Here is a 20,600-nt window from a genome sequence, read left to right as displayed (position 1 = left end):
AAACAGTCACAAAGAAAGAATGAAATGTAGTCTATAAATTGTAGGCCTACATTAAAACTACAATTCTATTGCAATTTATTCATTTTCGTTCTGTATACTGTGTATAACTGTGTTCAGCAGAACATAAATGAAGATTTTTAGAAAAATACCTTAGCTCTGTAGGTCCGTACAATGAAGGTGGTGGTGATCAGCACTTTAATTAAGCTCTGTTTGTTTTTCGTCTTCTGAAAAATGCCACTAAAAACATGGAATACTCTCTCTTCATCATGGCAGTTATCGCATTTGCCACCACTGTCCCATACATGTCCCAAACATGTACAGCACACTGGACACTATACATGTTTCACTCAGACTGAGAACATGAACAGCGCGTTAAAGTTTCATTGACGGCAAAAATTACATGCATATTTAATGAGCTAAGTACTCATTTGGGGGTGTGGTCAAATTTGCATATTTACTGAGTTACCATGAGTGCTGTACCCACTGCAAATTATCGGACAAGATCATTGCAGGTTAAATAGTAATTAAAAACTAACTTTACTTTTGTATATCAGTGATCTGATTTAGTTTATCAAAATGATTGGTTCTGGTGGGTGCGAATTGTAAAAAATATTTGTTTTGTACTTTCTCAAGTCAAGCAGTTTGCGATAGTTTGACTATTTGAGGAAAAAGTAATACAATTGTCAATTAAATTGTTAAATGTAATCATACCTTAATCACACTGTTATAAAAGTGAATTGGTTTGTTATAAAAAAAAAAAAAAAACATGGGGGATTGTCTGTGTTCCGCAACTGCTTTCGGGTCCTTGAATAACGTATAACGTGTGAGTAAGCGCAGCCGGTGTACTTTCTGGTCCATGGTGGGAGTTGGTGCCCTACGCAAACTGCGTAGCATGCGTGTAGGGAGCGGCGGGACTGATAATAAAATATTGCACCGTATCAAAGAAAAAACTGCAGCATCCCACAAATTGAAATAAATGTAAAAAAAAAGAAGGATGCTATTTCACATGTGCATTTAAAGTATATCTTTTAAATGTATATAAACAAAGTGCATATGTATGTAACAGTTCAAAAAGAATACAATCTGAACAACATAATAAATTGGCTCCGCCTTCCCTCACGCATCTTCACGGTTCATTGGTTGACACTGCGTGTCTGATTGACAGGAACAACAGTGAGGCTGTTAGATTGAGCAGACAGAATGTGTGTGCTTGAACATTTAGGCCAATGTTCTTTTATTTCATTTTTTCGTTCTTATAATTAGTTAATTCTATTCATTTAAATCTTTTGATTATTCATATCTTAATTTTTAGATTCGGCTCCTCTGATATGCGAGCCGACTCGTTCGCTAATGACCCTTCACTAACAGTAATGCAAAGTAACATTGTTTAATAGACTACATAGGATGCATTGAGCTTTCCTGTTAATAGCTTAAATGCAGTGTATTCAGAAAGTATACAGACCCCTTAATTTTTTCACTTTTGACATGTTGCAGCCAGATGTATAGGGATGAAAGGATACCATTTTTTCCTCTTCCAATATGATTCCGATACCTAAAATCTCAGTATCGGCTATACAGAACACTCTTTGTGTAAAGAAACAAAAACCTCTAACAATGCATTATTTCATTATAAAATGGAAAAAAAAAAAAAACACAATTAAATGAGAGCATGTGCAAAATTATTTTTTACCTTTATTGTTAACTAAAAAATAACAATAAATCCAGTTCAAGTCTTCAGTAGAAAAGAAGCCATTTCTCTTTACACATTTTAACTTGTATCTGAACTTGTAAATGGTTTCAGATCTCTCTTTCTCCAGGTATCGGATCGGTGTCATCCCTAAATCAGACCCTTTGCTCTGACACTTGAAATTTAGCTCAGGTGCATCCCATTTCTCTGGATCATCTTTGAGGTGTTTCTACACTTTGATTGTTGTCCACCTGTGGCAAATTCAATTGATTGGACATGATTTGGAAAGGCACACACCTGTCTATATAAAGGTATCACAGCTGAAAATGCATATCTGAGCAAATACCAAGCCATGAGGTCAAAGGAAGTGACTCCAGAGCTCAGAGATCATGTGTGGAGATGGGAGAAATATGCAGAATTACAACCATCACTGCAACACTCCACCGATCTGGGCTTTATCGATCTGGGCTTTATGACAGAGTGACCAGATGGAAGTCTCTCCTCTGCGCAAGACACAAAAAAAGCATGTAAAGGGCTCTCAGACTGTGACAAACAAGATTCTCTAGACTGATGAAATGAAGATTGAAGTGTTTGGCCTCAATTCCAAGCATCAATTCTGGAGGAAACCAGGCACCGCTCATCAACTGTGCAATACCATCCCAATGGTGAAGCATAGTGGTGGTGCATAGCATCATGCTGTGGGGTGCTTTTCAGTGGCAGGGTCAGGGTTAAAGGAAAGCTGAGCGCAGCAAAATATAGAGATGTCCTTCACGAAAACCTGGTCCAGATCGCTCGGGACCTCAGACTGGGCTGAAGGACAATGACCATACAGCCAAGACAACTCAAGAGTGACTTAAGGACAGCTCTGTGAATGTCTTTGCGTGGCCCAGCCAGAGCCCGGACTTGAACCCAATCGAACATCTCTGGAGAAACCTGAAAATATCTGTCCACCTACAAAAAAGGGTGTACAAAAGAAAAATTAAGTAAATCTCACCAATATTGTTTTTTAGTGTACAACAGTTTAACAAATTTGGCTCATTTTGATATCAAGGGCAGCAGAACCACTAGTGTGCAGTGTGAATAGTTGTCTGACTTATAAAAAAATTAGGGATACACTGATGTATCAAACACTGATATTTATTTACCTTTGACCATCAGTAAAAAGCATGAAAACGGCAATATATATATATATAAAAAAATTGTTTATTTGGGCTATTATTAATGCCAAAATAAATCTGTAAAATGAAAAGCATGTTGAACATGAATTTGTAATGTTCTATCATAACATATAAATTGTTAGTTCTATTGTTAAGAAGTGCAAAAACAGAAGCATAAAAATGCTTTGTGCAAAATAAACTTTTTACATGCTATAAAACAACTATTTTTGTGGGTCAATGAGTTAATTAATAATCAACTCAAAATTGATAAAAAAAATGTTAAGTGAAAAATAACCCTTTTTGTCATCAACGACCTGTTGGGTTTAATTGGATAGTTACTAATTACTTTTAGGCCCAAAAAGCAGTGTAATGCATTAAAATGTTAATTATTGTAGTCAGATTACAGTTACTCACATTTAATAAAAGTAATTACTTGGGTTACAAATATTTAAAAATTTAAATTTAAGTCAATAAACATAATTTAACCACTCCACAGATTTTATATTAGCAAACTAGAGTTTTGGCAATCGTTTAGGACATCTAATTTGTGCATGACATGAGTAATTTGTCCAACTACTGTTTACAAACAGATTGTTTCACTTTTAATTGACTATATCATGATTCGAGTGGGTCAGAAGTTTACATACACTAAGTTAACTGGGCCTTTAAGCAGCTTGGAAATTTCCAGAAAATGATGTCAATCCTTTAGACAATTAGCTTCTGATAGGAGGTGTACTGAACTGGAGGTTTACCTGTGAATGTATTTTAAGGTCTACCTTCAAACTCAGTGCCTCTTTGCATGACATCATGGGAAAATCAGCCAAGACAAAAGAAATCAGCAAAGACAAAAAAAAAAATGTGGACCTCCACATGACTGGTTCATCCTTGGGACCGATTTCCAAATACCTGAAGGTACCACGTTCATCTGTACAAACAATAGTTCGCAAGTATAAGCACCATGGAACCAAACAGCCATCATACCGCTCAGGAAGGAGACACATTCGGTCTCCTAGAGATTGATGTTGTTTGGTGCTCAAAGTGCAAATCAATCCCAGAACAACAGCAAAGGACCTTGTGTAGAATGAGGAGGAAACTGGTAGAAAAGTATCTATATCCACAGTAAAATGAGTACTACATCGACATAACCTTAAAGGCTGCTCAGCAAGGAAGAAGCCACTGCTCCAAAATCACCATTAAAAAGCCAGACTACTGTTTGCAAGTGCACATGGTGTTAAAGGTCTTACTTTTTGGAGAAATGTTCTCTGGTCTGATGAAACAACTTGAACTGTTTGGCCATAATGACCATCGTTATGTTTGGAGGAAAAAGGGTGAGGGTTGTAAGCCGAAGAACACCATCCCAGCCGTGAAGCATAGTGTGGGGGTGCATTGCTGCAGGAAGGACTAGTGCACTTCACACAATAGATGGCATCATGTGGAAGGAAATTTATGAGGAAATATTGAAGTAACATCTCAAGCCAGGATGTTAAAACTTGGTCGCAAATGGGTCTTCCAAATGTACAATGGCCGCAAGCATACCTCCAAAGTTGTGGCAAATTGGCTTAAGGACAACAAAGTCAAGGTATTGTAGTGGCCATCAAAAGCCCTGACCTCAATCCGATAGAACATTTGTGGGCACAACTGAAAAAGTGTGTGCGAGTAAGGAGACATAAAAACCTGACTCCGTTACACCAGTTCTGTCTGGAGGAATGGGCCAAAATTCTGGCAACTTATTGTTAGAAGCTTGTGGAAGGCTACCCAAAACCTTTGACCCAAGTAAAACAATATAAAGGCAATGCTAACACATTTTCTGTAAACTTCTTAACCATTTGGAATGTGATGAAAGAAATAAAAGCTGAATTAAATAATTCTCTCTACTATTATTCTGACATTTCACATTCTTAAAGTAGTGATCCTAACTGACCTAATACAGGGAATATTTTCTACGATTAAATGTCAGGAATTATGAAAAACTGAGTTTAAATGTATTTGGCTACGGTGTATGTAAACTTCTGACATCAACTGTATGTGTAATACTAGTAAATGGGAATTCATGTGTTCATATGTACGTCTGTTTGCATTTCTGTGACAGCTGAGGGGTGTGCAACAGTGAACAAGAAAGAAAAAAAAAAGACATTAAAGTAAATAGTCATTTGATTATTTTTTTTCAATGAGGTAATCAATTTTAGGAAAGTTGTTAGTAATTTGTTGTGGATTACTTTATTATCATTTACCCAACGCTGAATGGTCTTGTCATCATATTTAGTTGTATCTTGTTTATTTAGCTTTCATTGTGGCTTTTAATATTTTGACATGTCGTGTAACCCATTACAGATCCAATACACATTCAATGGAAATTAGGGTTAACCCTAACCTCTTTGTACATTTTTAAAAGCATATTTCCCAAGCAAAAGTAAAATATCTGATGACAAAATCTGATGCAAAATATTTTTATCTGTAACCAACAAAATTTGCCATATCGTTGCATCCTTAACAAAAATGCATTTTATATGATTGACATGTAAAACCACCAAACCAGGAAAAAAATTGAAGTAAACAATCAGTGATCAAAATGTTTACTGAAATAAATTCAATGGTCCTGACATTACTAACATTTCTTAACTTACAGGTCCTTCGTACATGAAAGTATATACAAATATTTACATTTACAAACCAGCCTTGTTAGTTTTAGTCCCCCTTGTCAATTTACCATTCAAACAGGACCACTGAGTGCTTATGTTCATTGAAGGACTTTTCCTGGGAAAGCACAATCAAAACATTTGCATAGTATTTTGGTCAAGACAATATTTCATCCTTCAAATGTACAATATGACTGATGGCCAATCAAGAACCAGTTTATTAATTCTGATATGCAGATGCCAATGCTCTAATGATAAATGAACAAAGCTAACAAGGCCAGTATGAGGGTGAGGCATCCCAAACCAATTCAATACAAGAATGGAGAACAATCCAGCAGAGTGTAGTTTTCTTCCAAAAACTAAACTTACATTACAATAAGGTTGTTCATACATTTACCATTTGATCTGAACCCTATCATTAACTCAATGCTATAAACTGGTCAGTTGTGTGTCAAAACAAAAACAAAAAAATTATATTAGCAGCAAAGTCCTCAAACCCAGACTTAGTTAATTAGGTTCCCCTTGTACTCCAAAACAATATATGTATTCACAATTTAAAAATTATATTTCTGGAATAAGTGCCAGTTTAACTCCTGCAAGTTGCCCCCCCCCACCCCCCAAACTTGCCACACAGAGGGCCATGTGCAGTTGATTAGAGAGAGCATCTAGCCTTTTGCTGACTGTATGCTGATCTTAATGCCTGGCTGACTTGTTTATCTAACAATTATATATATATGGGGTGATACTGTTTGTGAGTGAGTTTCTTTCTACACGTAGGACAGCTGTGAGCTCTACTGAGAGAGTCGCGGAGGCACAGACTACAGAACAGGTGGCCGCATTTCGTGGAAACCATGAGCCGACCGCTGTCAATAATCTGAAAATAGGAACAATGACTCACTATTTATTCCAAAACTAAAAAAAAAAATAAAAAAATAAAAATTTAAAGGAATAGTTCACCCAAATAAAAGACACGCCAAGTTTGATGTCAATGATGAACAGTCATAAGACTCACAAGAACTAAGGACATTTGATGTAACAGACGTCAAATCGGGGGGGGGCCAGGATAGCTCAGCGGTAAAAAAACGCTGTCTACCATCCCTGAGGGTCGCTAGTTCAAATCCCAGTGTGTGCTGAGTGACTCCAGCCAGGTCTCTTAAGCATCCAAATTGGCCCAGTTGCTAGAAAGGGTAGTCACTTGGGGTAACCTCACTATAATGTGGTTCATTCTCAGTGGGCACGTGGTGAGTTGAGTGTGAAAGCTACGGTGGATAGCGTGAAGCCTCCACGCGTGCAAAGTCTCCGTGGCAACGCGCTCAATAAGCCACGTGATAAGATGCATGGGTTGATGGTCTCAGATGCGGAGGTAACTGGGATTCATCCTCCGCCACCCAGATTGAGGCGAATCACTACGCAACCACAAGGACTTAAAAGCACATTGGGAATTGGGCATACCAAATTGTGAGAAAAAGGGGGGAAAAGATATGGCTTCAAATCTATTTGAGTGTATGCAAGCGCCAATGAGATTATCTTTATGTGAGAAGGCTGAAATGTAGCTATTGTATGGCTTCAGAAGACTTGGAATATAGTACACTAGGCATATGGCCTACATTAATAATTATTTATGGTTCATTTTTGGAGCTTAACAGCCCCTGTATTAACTTTCATTACATGGAAAAGAGCACCTGGGACAACATCTTATTTTTTGTTCCACGGAAAAGTCATACAGGTTTGGAACGACTTAAGGGTGAGTCAATGTCGACATAATTTTCATTTATGGGTGAACTATACCTTCAAATGCAATGATTGGTTGATAGAATGTTGTTGCAGGACCAACAAGGATGTTGATCCAGGAACACATTCTATCTGGCTAAATAATGTTAATGCTTATTTAGTTGAGAAACAGGCACATAAAATGACTTACCTCTGAATAAACATCCATGCACACAGGACAGCTAACTGCCCCAGGTTTAGACCTAAGCACCACAAAAAAAAAACACACATGACCAGATGTACATGCAGGTTAAATATTCTAATGGTTTGGTCACTTGAGCATGGTAATGGGCTTTGTGTGTATACCTGGCTCTGGAGCTCTCATGTAGAGTGGAAAGAAAGCCTGGACTGAGTCTTAGACTGGACTCTTCCTCTTCATCACTGCTCAGTACGTAACTCTCTGTGTCCTGCCTGCGTCTGCTTGGCAAAACTGCTACACAAACAATGAATTTATACATAGGTTACAAATTTCATTTAGTGGCAATGACCCATTTACAGTGCTTAAAAGGAATATTCCATGTTCAATACAAGTTAGGCTAAATCCAAAGCATTTGTGGCATAATGTTGATTACTCAAAAACATTATTGACTGGAGAGAAAAAAAAAAAAAACACAATCATGGTACGGTGGAAGTGAACTGGACCAGTTCATAAATGTTAAAATACACACGGTTACTAAACTTTTTTCTTTTTTTTTTACACAATATTTAATATTTACTCAGGAATAAAAATACTTAAAACAGAAATCATGCACATTGACAAAACTATCAGTAGATTTTTTAAACCGATACAAGGGAAAGTAAACGCTTTTGTTATTCGGCCAAGTGGGCACAATTATCAGACAAAGCAAATATCTCTAATAATCTCAAAATGGCCAAATATTTGACGATTTATCAGTACATCCCAAATATAGATCAATAAAAGGAAAACAGGATGAAGCCTTACCCTCTTCCACAACCTTTTTTCCCCCCAACAAGGCGGTGAGAGAACAGTAAAACAGAACAGAGACGAACAGTTATTATAAGGGTCTTTAATTACACAACACCAACACAAATCCATCAAGCACGATACATGCTTAGGCCAAATCACTGGTTCAATACGGATGTTCAGTGTATGTGCTAAGGACTCACCACAATTGAATCATTATTCGTGAGATCAACAACAGCAGGTTCTGACCCTTCACACGTTAAATCCACCACATCTTCACCTTATAAAAAGGCCAGAGAAATAAAAGTAAAATAGCACATTGAAGAGAAATACTGAGATTTTTTTTTTAAAGACTCTAAAACATGCAATGTGTTGTGCGCAATTTACACTTGCCTTTCAAATTCCATTTCTGAGTTCAAACTGAATTCAGGCATGAAACAGGATGCAGAATTGTAATAAAAATGTTAAGTTTATAGAATTAAAATGAAATGTAAAAATATTTTTTAATTATGCATTACATTTTTCAGCACAACTCACCCATATGCATATTGTAAACACCATATGAGGTATATCCCTGAAATATTTAATGATACAATGATTTGTGAGGTTATAAAAATGTGAGGTTGTTATGTAACTAGTAATTTAAAAAACATTATGGCGGCTATTTTGTGGTTTGATAGTGGTGTTAATTATTTTGAAAATTAAACTTAGTTTATAAGAATTATGTTAAATATAAAATCACATATGATCAGTTCAGAAAATATATTCCATATATCAGAGAATAAATAGGCAAATTTGTTGAAATCAATGATGTAATTAATAACGTTTTGGAACAAAACTTGTAATGACCAATGAAATTCCTCTGCCATGTAAATTTACATTTTCATTTACATTTATGCATTTGGCAGATGCTTTTATCCAAAGCAACTTACAGTGCACTTATTACAGGGACAATCCCCCCAGAGCAACCTGGATATAAGTACCTTGCTCAAGGACACAATGGTGGTGGCTGTGGGGATGCAACCAGCAACCTTCTGATTAACAGTTATGTGCTTTAGCCCACTACACTACAATCACACATGTAAATTGACTTCCATAGTATGAAAAAAAAAAAAACACTATGGAAGCCAATGGTGCCCCACAACAGTTTGGTTAAAAACATTCTTCAAAATATCTTCATTGTGTTCAGCAGAACAAACAAATTTGTACAGGTTTGGAAATGATGACCTGAAGACATTACAGTCTATTGCATACTGTGGCATCTCAAAAACAAACACAAAGACAATGTTAAGTTAAATTTAACTAAACAAATATCTTTCAACTGTGTTTGATATAATGGCAAGTGATTTTCTAGTACCAAATTAGCAATTCAGCATGATTACTCAAGGATAAGGTATTGGAGTGATGGCTGCTGGAAATGGGGCCTGTAGAGATTTGATCAAAAATGACTTTTTACAAATAGTGATGGTGCGTTTTTTTACATCAGTAATGTCCTGACAATACTTTGATCAGTTGAATGCCTCTTTGGTGAATTAAAAAAAACATTTTTTTCAAAATCTGTACATTATTCCAACATTTTGCCGCCAGTGTATGTTTGTGACACCCTTTGGTTTTGTTTTTATTTTCTGTTGTGTTTTACTTTGTATTTGTACTATTTGAGTCAAATGTATGAAAACTTGTTTAATTTGTTTTTGTATTTATGAAATTCATTATTAATAATAATAAAAATCAGTTAATTCCTTTTCCTGTCATTCTGATTCAACATCCTGTGGGGCGTGGCCTATTCAATTCAAATTCCAACACATCTACTGAAAGGAAACCACTTCTTAAATTCTGAATTTAGCCCAACCACGCTTAGAAGTGTGTAATGCAACAGAATTGCAAGTTCACATATGATAATAGCACTGACTGAATGTTTTCACCAACTTAAAATGCATGTTGTTTTAGGCCATGTACCAATAACATGATCTTAGACAAACTTGTCAAACACAACAATCAGAGTGAAATGACTCATCCTCCAGAAGAAAAGTACCAAACTTACTGTTAGTTCTGTCGCTTTCAAGAAAATCTATGGTCTCCATAGCTGTGTGGGACATCTGACTCCGATTCCTCTTGCTGTTGCCACGTCTGGAACACGAAGTGGAAGTCGTCCGTCTTTTCCTCTGAGTCTGAGAGAACAGGAGCGCCAACGGTTACTATAGTACAAGCGTAGTGTTACAGTTGATGTTTGAGCTAAACAACATGCTGCAGAGGACACTGCCACTCAACATGGGCGCAAGTGTAATTTTAATGTTTTAATGACGTAAGTGATCACGTGGTCAATGATACTCACAGCATGACTCATGATTACTCTTGATTTACTCGCTGCTGGAGTTGAGTGCACGATTCCAGCTGAAAAACACCGATTTAGAAAGTTCAAATAAGCCTTGAAATATGGATTTTAGCCACCCGTCAAGTTATCTGTATTTACGATAAATAAAAACTAATTTTCACTACGTCTTTACAGTAAATGAGACTACAACCCCTTAAGACCAACATAGAGCTTTCAATGAGAACTAGAAATAAACGTTTAATCATGACATTTACGTTATCTGTAGGCCTGATAATAAAGGCACTCGTTCATATAATACATTCAGCAAAAAAAGCCCATGTCTAACTAGCCATTTAACTGACTGAGCAGTAAGCAAAACAATACAGAAAATGATCAGTTTCAAGCATTGCCATGGGCATGACTCATGGGCGCGTCTTGTTATTTTATGAACAAATATTTAATACTGATAAACACTGTAATTAAACAATAGACACATGTCTATGTTTAAGTAGAGCTGTCAATTGTAGCTAGCTTGCTAACAGTCACACTGTACTGAAGTTATTTAGCTGGTAGCTAACTTAATTCATGGTGCTAGTACTCCAGCAATCGTTTAATTCAATCATTGTGTGATACACTATCAGATAGCTTTATACATTAAATTATTACAAACCGAATCAACACTGATGTGAGTTTAGCAGGAATAGCCGGTTACATACAACAATCTACAGTTGTCTGCCTTTGATAGGAGCATAGCACAAACACAGTAAAGAGAAACAGTTCAGGACTCGTCACAGCGACACCTATGGAAGTGGAGAGTGATGAAGAAGTAAACACGTTTTTTTAACGTCTTTATTTTAAAAATTGCATATTCACAACATACAACAAAACGTGACCACCTAAGAAAAAATATTTACTTGATGGACAAAAACAGCAAGGAGCAATTAATATGAGATAAAATTACTGTAGCCTAGCAAACTAAGCTTTTTGTAACTCTGCTGAAAAGAATAAAACTGCTAAACCAGTTACTTGCTGGTCTTATGCTGCCTTCACGTGCTATCGGAATTATTGTAACCACAGTTTTGAAGCTGAGTACAAAAGCAATTAGCTAAGATAAAAATGACTTTACGGCACTTCAGCATTTATGAGTTTATCAGTGTAGCCTAATTATAGCCACATGGCTGATGCTCGTATCAGGTATGTGTATGCAAACACTTAAAGACTTGCTGAATTTATATCAGCTGTATACAGATTTTGAATTAAACATGTTTAAATATTTCGAAAGAAGAAAAAATAGAATTAATCAATCAGATATGAACAATATACTGCAGTTGCCTGATTTATAATACACACAATTAACTGTAATCTGATTATGAGTATTTTAAATGTTTTTAATCTAATTAAAACTAGCCTTTTTTTATTTTTATATAATATGAATAAAATAATCCAGATTACATATAATACCTTACTACCCAGCACTGTTGACAGGTAAAATGATCATTGGGGCTGAGTTGTTATCTTCATCATCATCATCATCATCATCATCAAATCTTGGGGAAAAGTATGGATAGAGTTTTTCAGTGAAAGACTGACCAGTGAAAGAGTAGATATGATACCTAGACTCCACATCATAAAATGAGACCAGGCCCTCCTCATAATCTACAAACACCCCCACTTTCTGTGGATTTAGTCTCAGAGTAATAAATAATGGTTTATTGTCTAAAACTCCCAAAAAATTAACAGACTCTCCATCAATACTCAAAAGACCCACAGCCCATGATCCATTCTGAGGTCTCATTTCGATCTTCTCCTTCCTGCTGATGGATTCTCTGACAACTCCTAAACTTCAGCCAGTCAGTCCCTCCACCTGTACCTCAAAATAAAATCTCCCCGAGGAGAACTCCTCCTTTCCCAAGACACAGGGAAGTTCATCAAATCTCTTTGGATTGTCTGGGAGATCATGCATAATGTCTCCATTAGTGATTTGTTTTCCATCATCAGACAGGATGAGTTCAGGATGAGCTGTATCAGGGTCCAGAATCACATCCACTATGATATAGATGACAGAAAATGAATCACAATTTTGGAATACAAAGATTTTTTTTATTATATATATTTGTATTAAAATGTTCAGTGAACTTAGAATTTAAATGCACATAGAATTTTTTGTCCAATTTTTACACCTAAAGAAATAATTTTAATATGAAAATTACATTCTAGTTGATACTATGCAAAATATATTTTCAAATATGTACTAACATTCAATTTATTGAATTAACATTAGCATGAGATAGAGATTTCAGTCATGTAGGGGACACCTATTTGCTTGTGAATGTGAGAAATCAGTGCAGATCACACGTTGTACCTTTATGTTGATGTATCGTCTTCAGCTCTGTGGAGACTAATGACAATAAAAGAAGATTTTCAATATACTTGATTATAGAGTGCAGGTTTATCTAATTGTCTGATCAGCTAATTAAACATAATAATTATAGTATAACCTAATTATTATAGTTTAATAATTAAATAATTTAATTTCCAGTTGCATTTTTAAAAAGGAATTTCCTCAAATAGGATATTTTTTGTATGCTGTATTTGATATTCAGTTACCAATATCACTGAGTTTCTCATCTAGAGTCATCTGAAGTGGTATTCAAGACTTTCCTTAGCATGTACACAACCAAACAAGTGTCAATACTGATGTCAGTCCAGCTTTGGGTTTGTGGAGGGCTGCACAGAGATGGGTGAATCTACAGAAGGAGAGAGGAGAAAACCCAATCATGGGAAATGTTATCCTGTAATGCACAAAGTATCACTTTAAAGTAATAACATACTTTGTTATAATGTTAACATTGGAAATCCATTAAAATATGAATAAATTATTGTAACAAAGGTTTCTTGGTCGCGATGAGAGGAGGAAATGGGAGCCGGATCGACAGTCCACGACAGTTTCTTTTATTACAAACAAAAACAACGCTTTACAGCGATGTAAAATGCTTTCCAGGAATGTCAGCTCCAGCACATCAAACATGTTTCACTTGTCATTTCTCTCCCTCGTCTGTGGACTGAGTCACCTTTTATCTCTCCATCTCACTGCAAACAAAGAAAAGTCATTAGAAATAATTTCCCCCAGGTGGAAGTCCTTATCACTTCCTCTCTCCCTCAGATGATCGATTGACCACACCCCCTTCTCCACATACCCACACCGCCCGACTCAGGCTGGGGGGCCATCCAGCCTGACCACTCCACCCCCCATTTCTGGAGAGGAAATCTGCGACAGCCATCTGCGCCCCCGGCCTGTGGACCACCTCATACTTAAACGGCTGCAGTGCCAGATACCAATGGGTGATCCAGGCATTGGCATCCTTCATGTGGTGGAGCCATTGGAGTGGGGCATGGTCTGAACAGAGGGTGAACGCTCGTCCCAATAAATAGTATTGGGATGGACACAACAAGGTCTATTTACAGTCTATCAACTTCTTATGAAAGTGCTGTCTTTGTTTATATCGCTGGTGCTTGAGAAAATGGAATATAATAGGATGCAGATGGTGGAATAACCAGAGAAGAACCTACGAATTAAATTGCCAAACCCACTTGCGCCTAGACTTTGCACGAAAATACCAAAACTTTAAGGCCATGTCCACAGATTTTGAGCTCAAGACTTATGGCATAGTGCTGCACTTAATGCTTGCGCAATTAAAATGTGGCCCTACAGTATATTTGAGCAAATATGTACATATTAAAATTCCACTAATATTTGAAAAAATATGTTACATATATGAAAACTATTTTTGCAGTATTATGAAATGCTGCACATGCCATATGTACAAGTACGGGACTTTATATCAGTGAAAACCATATCTGAACATATTTCATATGTGTGCTTTGTATATATTGCCACATATCAGATTTCTGCATGTGCTTTAAAAGCAGTTTAGCATTTTAAAGTTTTAAGTAACTCTTGCCTTCTTCTCTCCACTCTCCTCCACTATAGGAACAGTGTTGTGAGTCTTATGATCTGTCGCAGCGCAGAACAGACACAAACACATCTGATCATCTCTGCAGAAGAGCTCCAGAGGTTTCTCATGTTCCTGGCATATATAGTCCTCCAGATTCTCCACAGCATCAATGAGTTTGTGTTTCTTTAAACGTTGGACTCTGTGATGAGGTTCCAGGTGAGTGTCACAGTAAGAGCTCTGACACACCAGGCAGGACTTCACGGCTTTCAGCTTTCTTTCATCACAGATGTCACAAAGAACTTCACAGAACTTTCTCCGACCAGACTTTTCTTTAAAGTGCTGCACAACCTATCTTAGTGCTGTGTTGACCTTGAGGTCAGGTCTTTTACTGAATGTTTCTGTACAGTATGGACAGCAGCAGCCCTGGCTACTGTCCCAGCACTCTTTCAGGCAGGTTTTACAGAAGCTGTGTCCACATGGAATGGTGACTGGATCAACGAAAACATCCAGACAGATAGAACACTGGAGCTCTTCAGTTAGAGGACCACTGGAGGATGTCATGACTGGGGGGGGGGGGGGGTGGACATAATACAATAATGGCACATACATTTCTGGACACAATCCTTAAAGGGATAGTTCATGCAAAAATGAACATTCTGTCCTCATTTACACACCCTCATGCCATTCCTGCCCTATATGACTCAAATTCCATAAAATTAAAGTGAATGAGGGCTGAGGCTGTTAAGTGGAAAAACTGGAAACAACAAGTGGAAGTCCAAACAACTTCCATTTGATAGCTTCGTGTGAGGGACAAGTTGAAAATCAAGTCTTTACTTATGAAAACCCCTTCGCTGTAGCTGTCAAATCTCATTGTCCACTTATGCCAAACCCGGCCATTTTTTGTAAGTTGTAAGGACTATTAGGTTCATGTGCATTAACGTTTTTTTTTTTTTTTTTTGCAGCTTGATAAATGTGGTCACTGTGAATTTTATCTGTATTAAGAGTAAATAAGGTTGTTTAAATAAAATAACATAATTTTCATTTTCAGGTGAACTATTCCTTTAAGATCTGAGGAAAATATTCACATTTCTGGGTACTGACTTACATTGAGGTATTTCTAAACTCTTTTCACTGGTCACCCTCTGTTTTGATTCTGCCATTGCTCTACCTGATCAGGAAAAAATCAGCACATAGATTATTTAACAGCATGCATTGTACTGTAGTGTATCTCACTACAAGAGCTTCGTGTTTCTCAAACATTTTAAGTGATTTGACAAAATGGCAATACCCAAGTTGATTTATTTCATGTAAAATTGGACGACATAATTTACATAGTTTAGTAATACAATTATGAAACCATTTAAATGTAGTAAACAACCACACTTCCACCATTGCTCAATTTATTCTACTAGTCTATTTAACATTTTAAAACTATTAATGGAAATCTGTATTTTCATCACATACCTGCAGGTAAATATCAGCTGTATTCTGACTTGTTCAGAGATAATCAGTTTATTCAGACATCTAGTCTTATAGTTCCGTGTTTCAGATAACTTTCACTTAAAGCACATATAGCATTAACATAGCTCCTCCCATATTTTTTCAAGAGATTAAAGTCTGGTTTTGCAGCCTCATCAATGATTAAACTTGATTTGCAGCATTGCGTTCAATGTACTTGTCGTGAACAACTAAGGTAATTTACCTAAACTGATAATGTCACTTGATACATGCCCTTTTACTTGAAGACCTTGAACAAAACTATGCAAAATAAAATAAAAAATAAAAAACAGTTGCGAAACATTGACCTAAAGCTGACCAGAAATGTTGTTCTGAATCCGAAACCCATCTAAATTTAGCATAGAGTCCATGGCAGCAGCTCTTCCACTGATCGGAAAGCTCTGCAGAAAATGGTGACAACCACAGAGCTCTTCATGCTGAATAACCTTTAAAAGCTTTACAGGACTACAGCTGTCTGAGGAAAGAAAAAGGAATCAATGCGTGGACTCACAGCCAGGGGCATAGCGCCAAATCTTGGGTACCCCTGACCAATTTAGGTTTGTGGCGGGGATAATATTCAGTATAAACATTTTAGAAGGATATTTAACCGTCCAAATTCATAACTTTTTATGTTCAAATGCAAATATTATTTGGATCAAGATTTGCATTATTTAAAAAATAACTATATCCCCTTTTTCTCCCAATTTGGAATGCCCAATTCCCACTACTTAGTAGGTCCTCGTGGTAGCGCGGTTACTCAACTCAATCTGGGTGTCTGATTGCCTCTGCTTCTGAGACAGTCAATCTATGCATCTTATCACATGGTTCATTGCACATGACACTGTGGAGACTCATAGCATGTGGAGGCTCATGCTACTCTCCGCGATCCACGCAAAACTTACCACACACCCCCATTGGGAGTGAGAACCACTAATCGTGACCACAAGGAGGTTACCACTTAGGAGGTGACGCTACCCTCCTTAGCAACCGGGCCAATCTGGTTGCTTAGGAGACCTGGCTGGAGTCACTCAGCACACCTTGTATACCAACTCACAACTCCAGGGGTGGTAGTCAGCTTCAATACTCGCTGAGCTACCCAGGCCCCTCAAGATATACATTATTAAAAAAAAGTTTTCTTGGTGGCAGCATCACCATAACAAGAAGAATGCCAGGTTGTTTAGTCTATCCAGAAACATTTCTGCTCTCAGGTAGTTTTAAAACTTATATTTTGGTTACAATGTCCATTAAACTTAAATATAAAATAATGTTTTTCTTAGCTCATGCTGATAATTATGAAGGGACTTTTAGGTAACCCTTTTAGATACAATTTGAAAATATACATTTTACAAATTATACAGTGTCAGTCTTTCATCATATTGGTTGCATTTTAGTTTTTGAAAATTTTTCAAATTCATTATATTCCTATAAAACGTCATTTATTAATTTGCATATATATTTGTTACATGCTTATAGTTTACATGCATATATTGCATGCATTGTTCTATTTAAAATTATTTACACTAATACTCAGAACACATGCTAAATCGGTCTCTTTAAATATACAACAGCATCTAAGTGCAATGACAGGTGATATTGTTCCTCACATATTCTTTCGGTGGCTTAATGGGAGGAAAATTTAACATGTGTCTCATGGATTTCAAAAAAAGATAAAGATACACATCTGATGGTAAATTATGCACTGAAGTCAAATATGTTTATACAGATAGATGCATGTGGCTGATGTTGACAGTTTGATTTTAATTGCACACATCACTTTATTAAGCTAGCATCTGATTGTTGTTTACTATTTAATTAAAATCATGTAATGATCCAGTAATAATGTTGCTAACCACCTGGTAAATATTTCAGTTTTATTTTCTCAACAAAAGCAATTATGTTCTCTCGCATTTGTTGCATGCCAAGTGTTAATATTGGCCCATGTTTACATGAATATCAAACAAATATTCACCTAAAATACAACAGATGTTTTACAGGTACGTTGACAGGTATGGCTCACATTTCTTCTGTAAAAAAAAATATTTTGAATGTCCAATTTTGGATTCATTTCTGTAGATGTCGTGAACATGGGAGGAGAAAAGGCAGATAGATTATAGGGGAACACCCCATTTTTACAGGTGGAAAACAGAGTCTTGCGATGTTTTATTCCAACCAATAGCATGCTATTACTATATACAGTATATATAACAAATTATAATAGGATTGAATATCAATGAAGCCTTTCTGTGGGCCCCCTCCAGTGAGGGCCCCTGTTACACAGGTCCACCAGTAACCGCAGTCCGACGCCCCTGTGGGGATTATGACCAGCAAGAGGCCCAAGGGCCAATTTCCTTTTAGGGCCCCCTCAGTCCAATTATCTTTTAAAGTTGATATATACACCACTATTATCATTGATTTAAGACTCTTTTAAAACCTGTTCTATTATTTACAGTCAGATTAATTCAAACACAGCAAGGATGTGATAAAGTAACCACTCAGTAGAAACAGCCACTGTTCTTAAAGAGACAGTAACATTTTACCATTTGTTAAACATAACGTAAACTCAAAATTGTGCATACAAAAAACAAGTATGTCACAAAATGTGTGATAAATGTGTAAACGTGCATATATTTAAAGGGGTGGTAATACATTATGAAATATTTGAACTTCAAATACAAAATTGAATATTAAATATTAAATTGTTTCAATATTGAAGAATTTAACAAATATAGACTCTATGCACGGGTTTGGTGAAACTTGGCAAAGAGTTCAGACAGTTCTGGCTCATGCTGCTATATCTTCTCTAAGTCATCTGAATGATAGGGTGCGTTCCATTCAGAAGTGATCATCCCTACACCCTATGTCCTTCAAAGACTTAACCCTCCATTGTGAGAGCTTTGATGGGCTGATTGGTGTGGGGCTCAAAAATAGTGGTCATTTGGTCATTTTATTTAAATTCTGATTGTAATGACCGTGCAGCTTGGCTACCAATATCATTCTCCCATCAAAAAAAGCCCTGTGATGGCATCATGTAAGCCAAAAGCCACTAGACTACATTACATTGACTTTCAGTCAAGGTTTTTTCAAACCAACATTATAGTTTGTCTTGACAAACGTTATGTATCTAGTTTAATCAGTACATTTGTACCTCACAAAATAAAATATCAATATCATCTTTTTCCCAACAAGCTAAGCCAAGTTATTTTTTGTAATGTAGGGCAAACATGCAGTTATAGCAATGAATAGAATAATAAATATTTTTGTTCAACAGTCCTTTTATACAAAGAATAAAGCTTAACCATAGAAAGAATAAAATATTAAATAATCAGAAAATTATATATTTTTAAACCTGTTTAAACCAATTTTTCTTTAAAATAATGACATTTTAAGCACATGTTGTTTGAATTCAATAAATACTAATTATAAATATCAGTAACAATTACGTTTATCAAAATTAGCAAATATTTCACATTTTATATAACAAGGTCTTCTACTTCCAGACGAGCATCGAAACACCAGGAGACATCTTATACAAATAGCGATGATTATATAGAGGCTAGGAAGCCATGCATCAAATATGATATGTGCTACATATTAGGGTTAAATAGTGGCTCAAAAAACAGGAAGGAAAAAGGGTCCTACAAGAGGGCTGGGGCCCCTCATAGTCACAGGGCACTGTTGAGGGGCCCACATTTTTGAGCATATATAAACATCCGTTTTTAAAGATTATGGGCGGCGTCCTCAAGGGCCCCTGGGCCCGGTCCATAATTCAACTATGCTGCTCACAGCTCTTACCGTGCACACATCCTGTTTGTGTCTCATTACAAAAGACATTACTGGAGTATTCGGTCACGCACTACCAGACTGAAAAACAGCTTTCAACTGCAGGCCATCAGGCTACTGACCACAAGGTCACTAGGTTTTTCTCTCAGTTTAGTTTCCACTCTACACTTTTACAGTATTGTCACTTTCATGCCAATACTGGATTGCTGATATGCTGCATCCTTCTATTATTGGTTTACTGTATTTATTGTTGCTCTTCCACCATAAAGAACATGCCTGTGTATGTCATTCTTACACTTAGGGTCATGGATGCAGCATGATTTAAATGCAATTGTTTTCATTTACCAATTTGATGGTTGAAATTCACAGCCATTATTAATTTAATCCATGAGTGAGTGTCCAACAACAGGATGTTACTGAGATTAAACAGCTTTTATAAGGTTACTGATATGACTGGCATCTTCATCTCATGCAAGTGCTCAAGATTTTATACATATGTTTCAAAATTACTATTAATTTCCTTTGGTGTAAATCTACATTTATGCATTTGGCTGACGCTTTTATCCAAAGCGACTTACAGTGCACTTATTACAGGGACAATCTCCCCGAAGCAAGGACCTTGCTCAAGGACACAATGGTGGTGGCTGTGGCGAACCAGCGACCTTCTGATTAACAGTTATGTGCTTTAGCCCACTACGCCACCACCACTCCATCTAACATCACTAAATCTTTTTTAATGCAGAAAAAATTACTGAGTGCACCTTTAAGCAGTGTCAGTTTTTGCGACCTTTTTCTAAAGACTTGATTTGCAGCATTGAGTGCGCGTTCAAGTTGTTTTATTCTTCATATGTATAAGCCATGATTAAACTAAAGGCTGAGGC

General features: G+C 36.6%; 1 protein-coding gene and 1 pseudogene across 1 annotated transcript; both read right to left on the bottom strand.

The window, feature by feature from the left end:
* Positions 1-4,899: 4,899 nt before the first annotated feature.
* On the bottom strand, positions 4,900-10,364 carry LOC127659810 (E3 ubiquitin-protein ligase RNF4-like; the record flags this gene model as incomplete). Its single annotated transcript, XM_052149759.1, has 6 exons — positions 4,900-6,354; positions 7,402-7,453; positions 7,557-7,680; positions 8,194-8,206; positions 8,379-8,455; positions 10,217-10,364. Coding segments are annotated over 6 exons (564 nt in total), but the record flags the coding sequence as incomplete, so codon positions are not given.
* Positions 10,365-11,336: 972 nt separating this feature from the next.
* LOC127659809 (E3 ubiquitin-protein ligase TRIM21-like) lies at positions 11,337-16,039 on the bottom strand (annotated as a pseudogene).
* Positions 16,040-20,600: the final 4,561 nt, after the last annotated feature.

This window comes from Xyrauchen texanus, chromosome 19, assembly GCF_025860055.1.
Source record: "Xyrauchen texanus isolate HMW12.3.18 chromosome 19, RBS_HiC_50CHRs, whole genome shotgun sequence".
NCBI classification, from domain to species: Eukaryota; Metazoa; Chordata; class Actinopteri; order Cypriniformes; family Catostomidae; genus Xyrauchen; species Xyrauchen texanus.
Note: the sequence above shows the minus strand (reverse complement) of the source record. Positions and strands in the feature narration are given on the sequence as shown.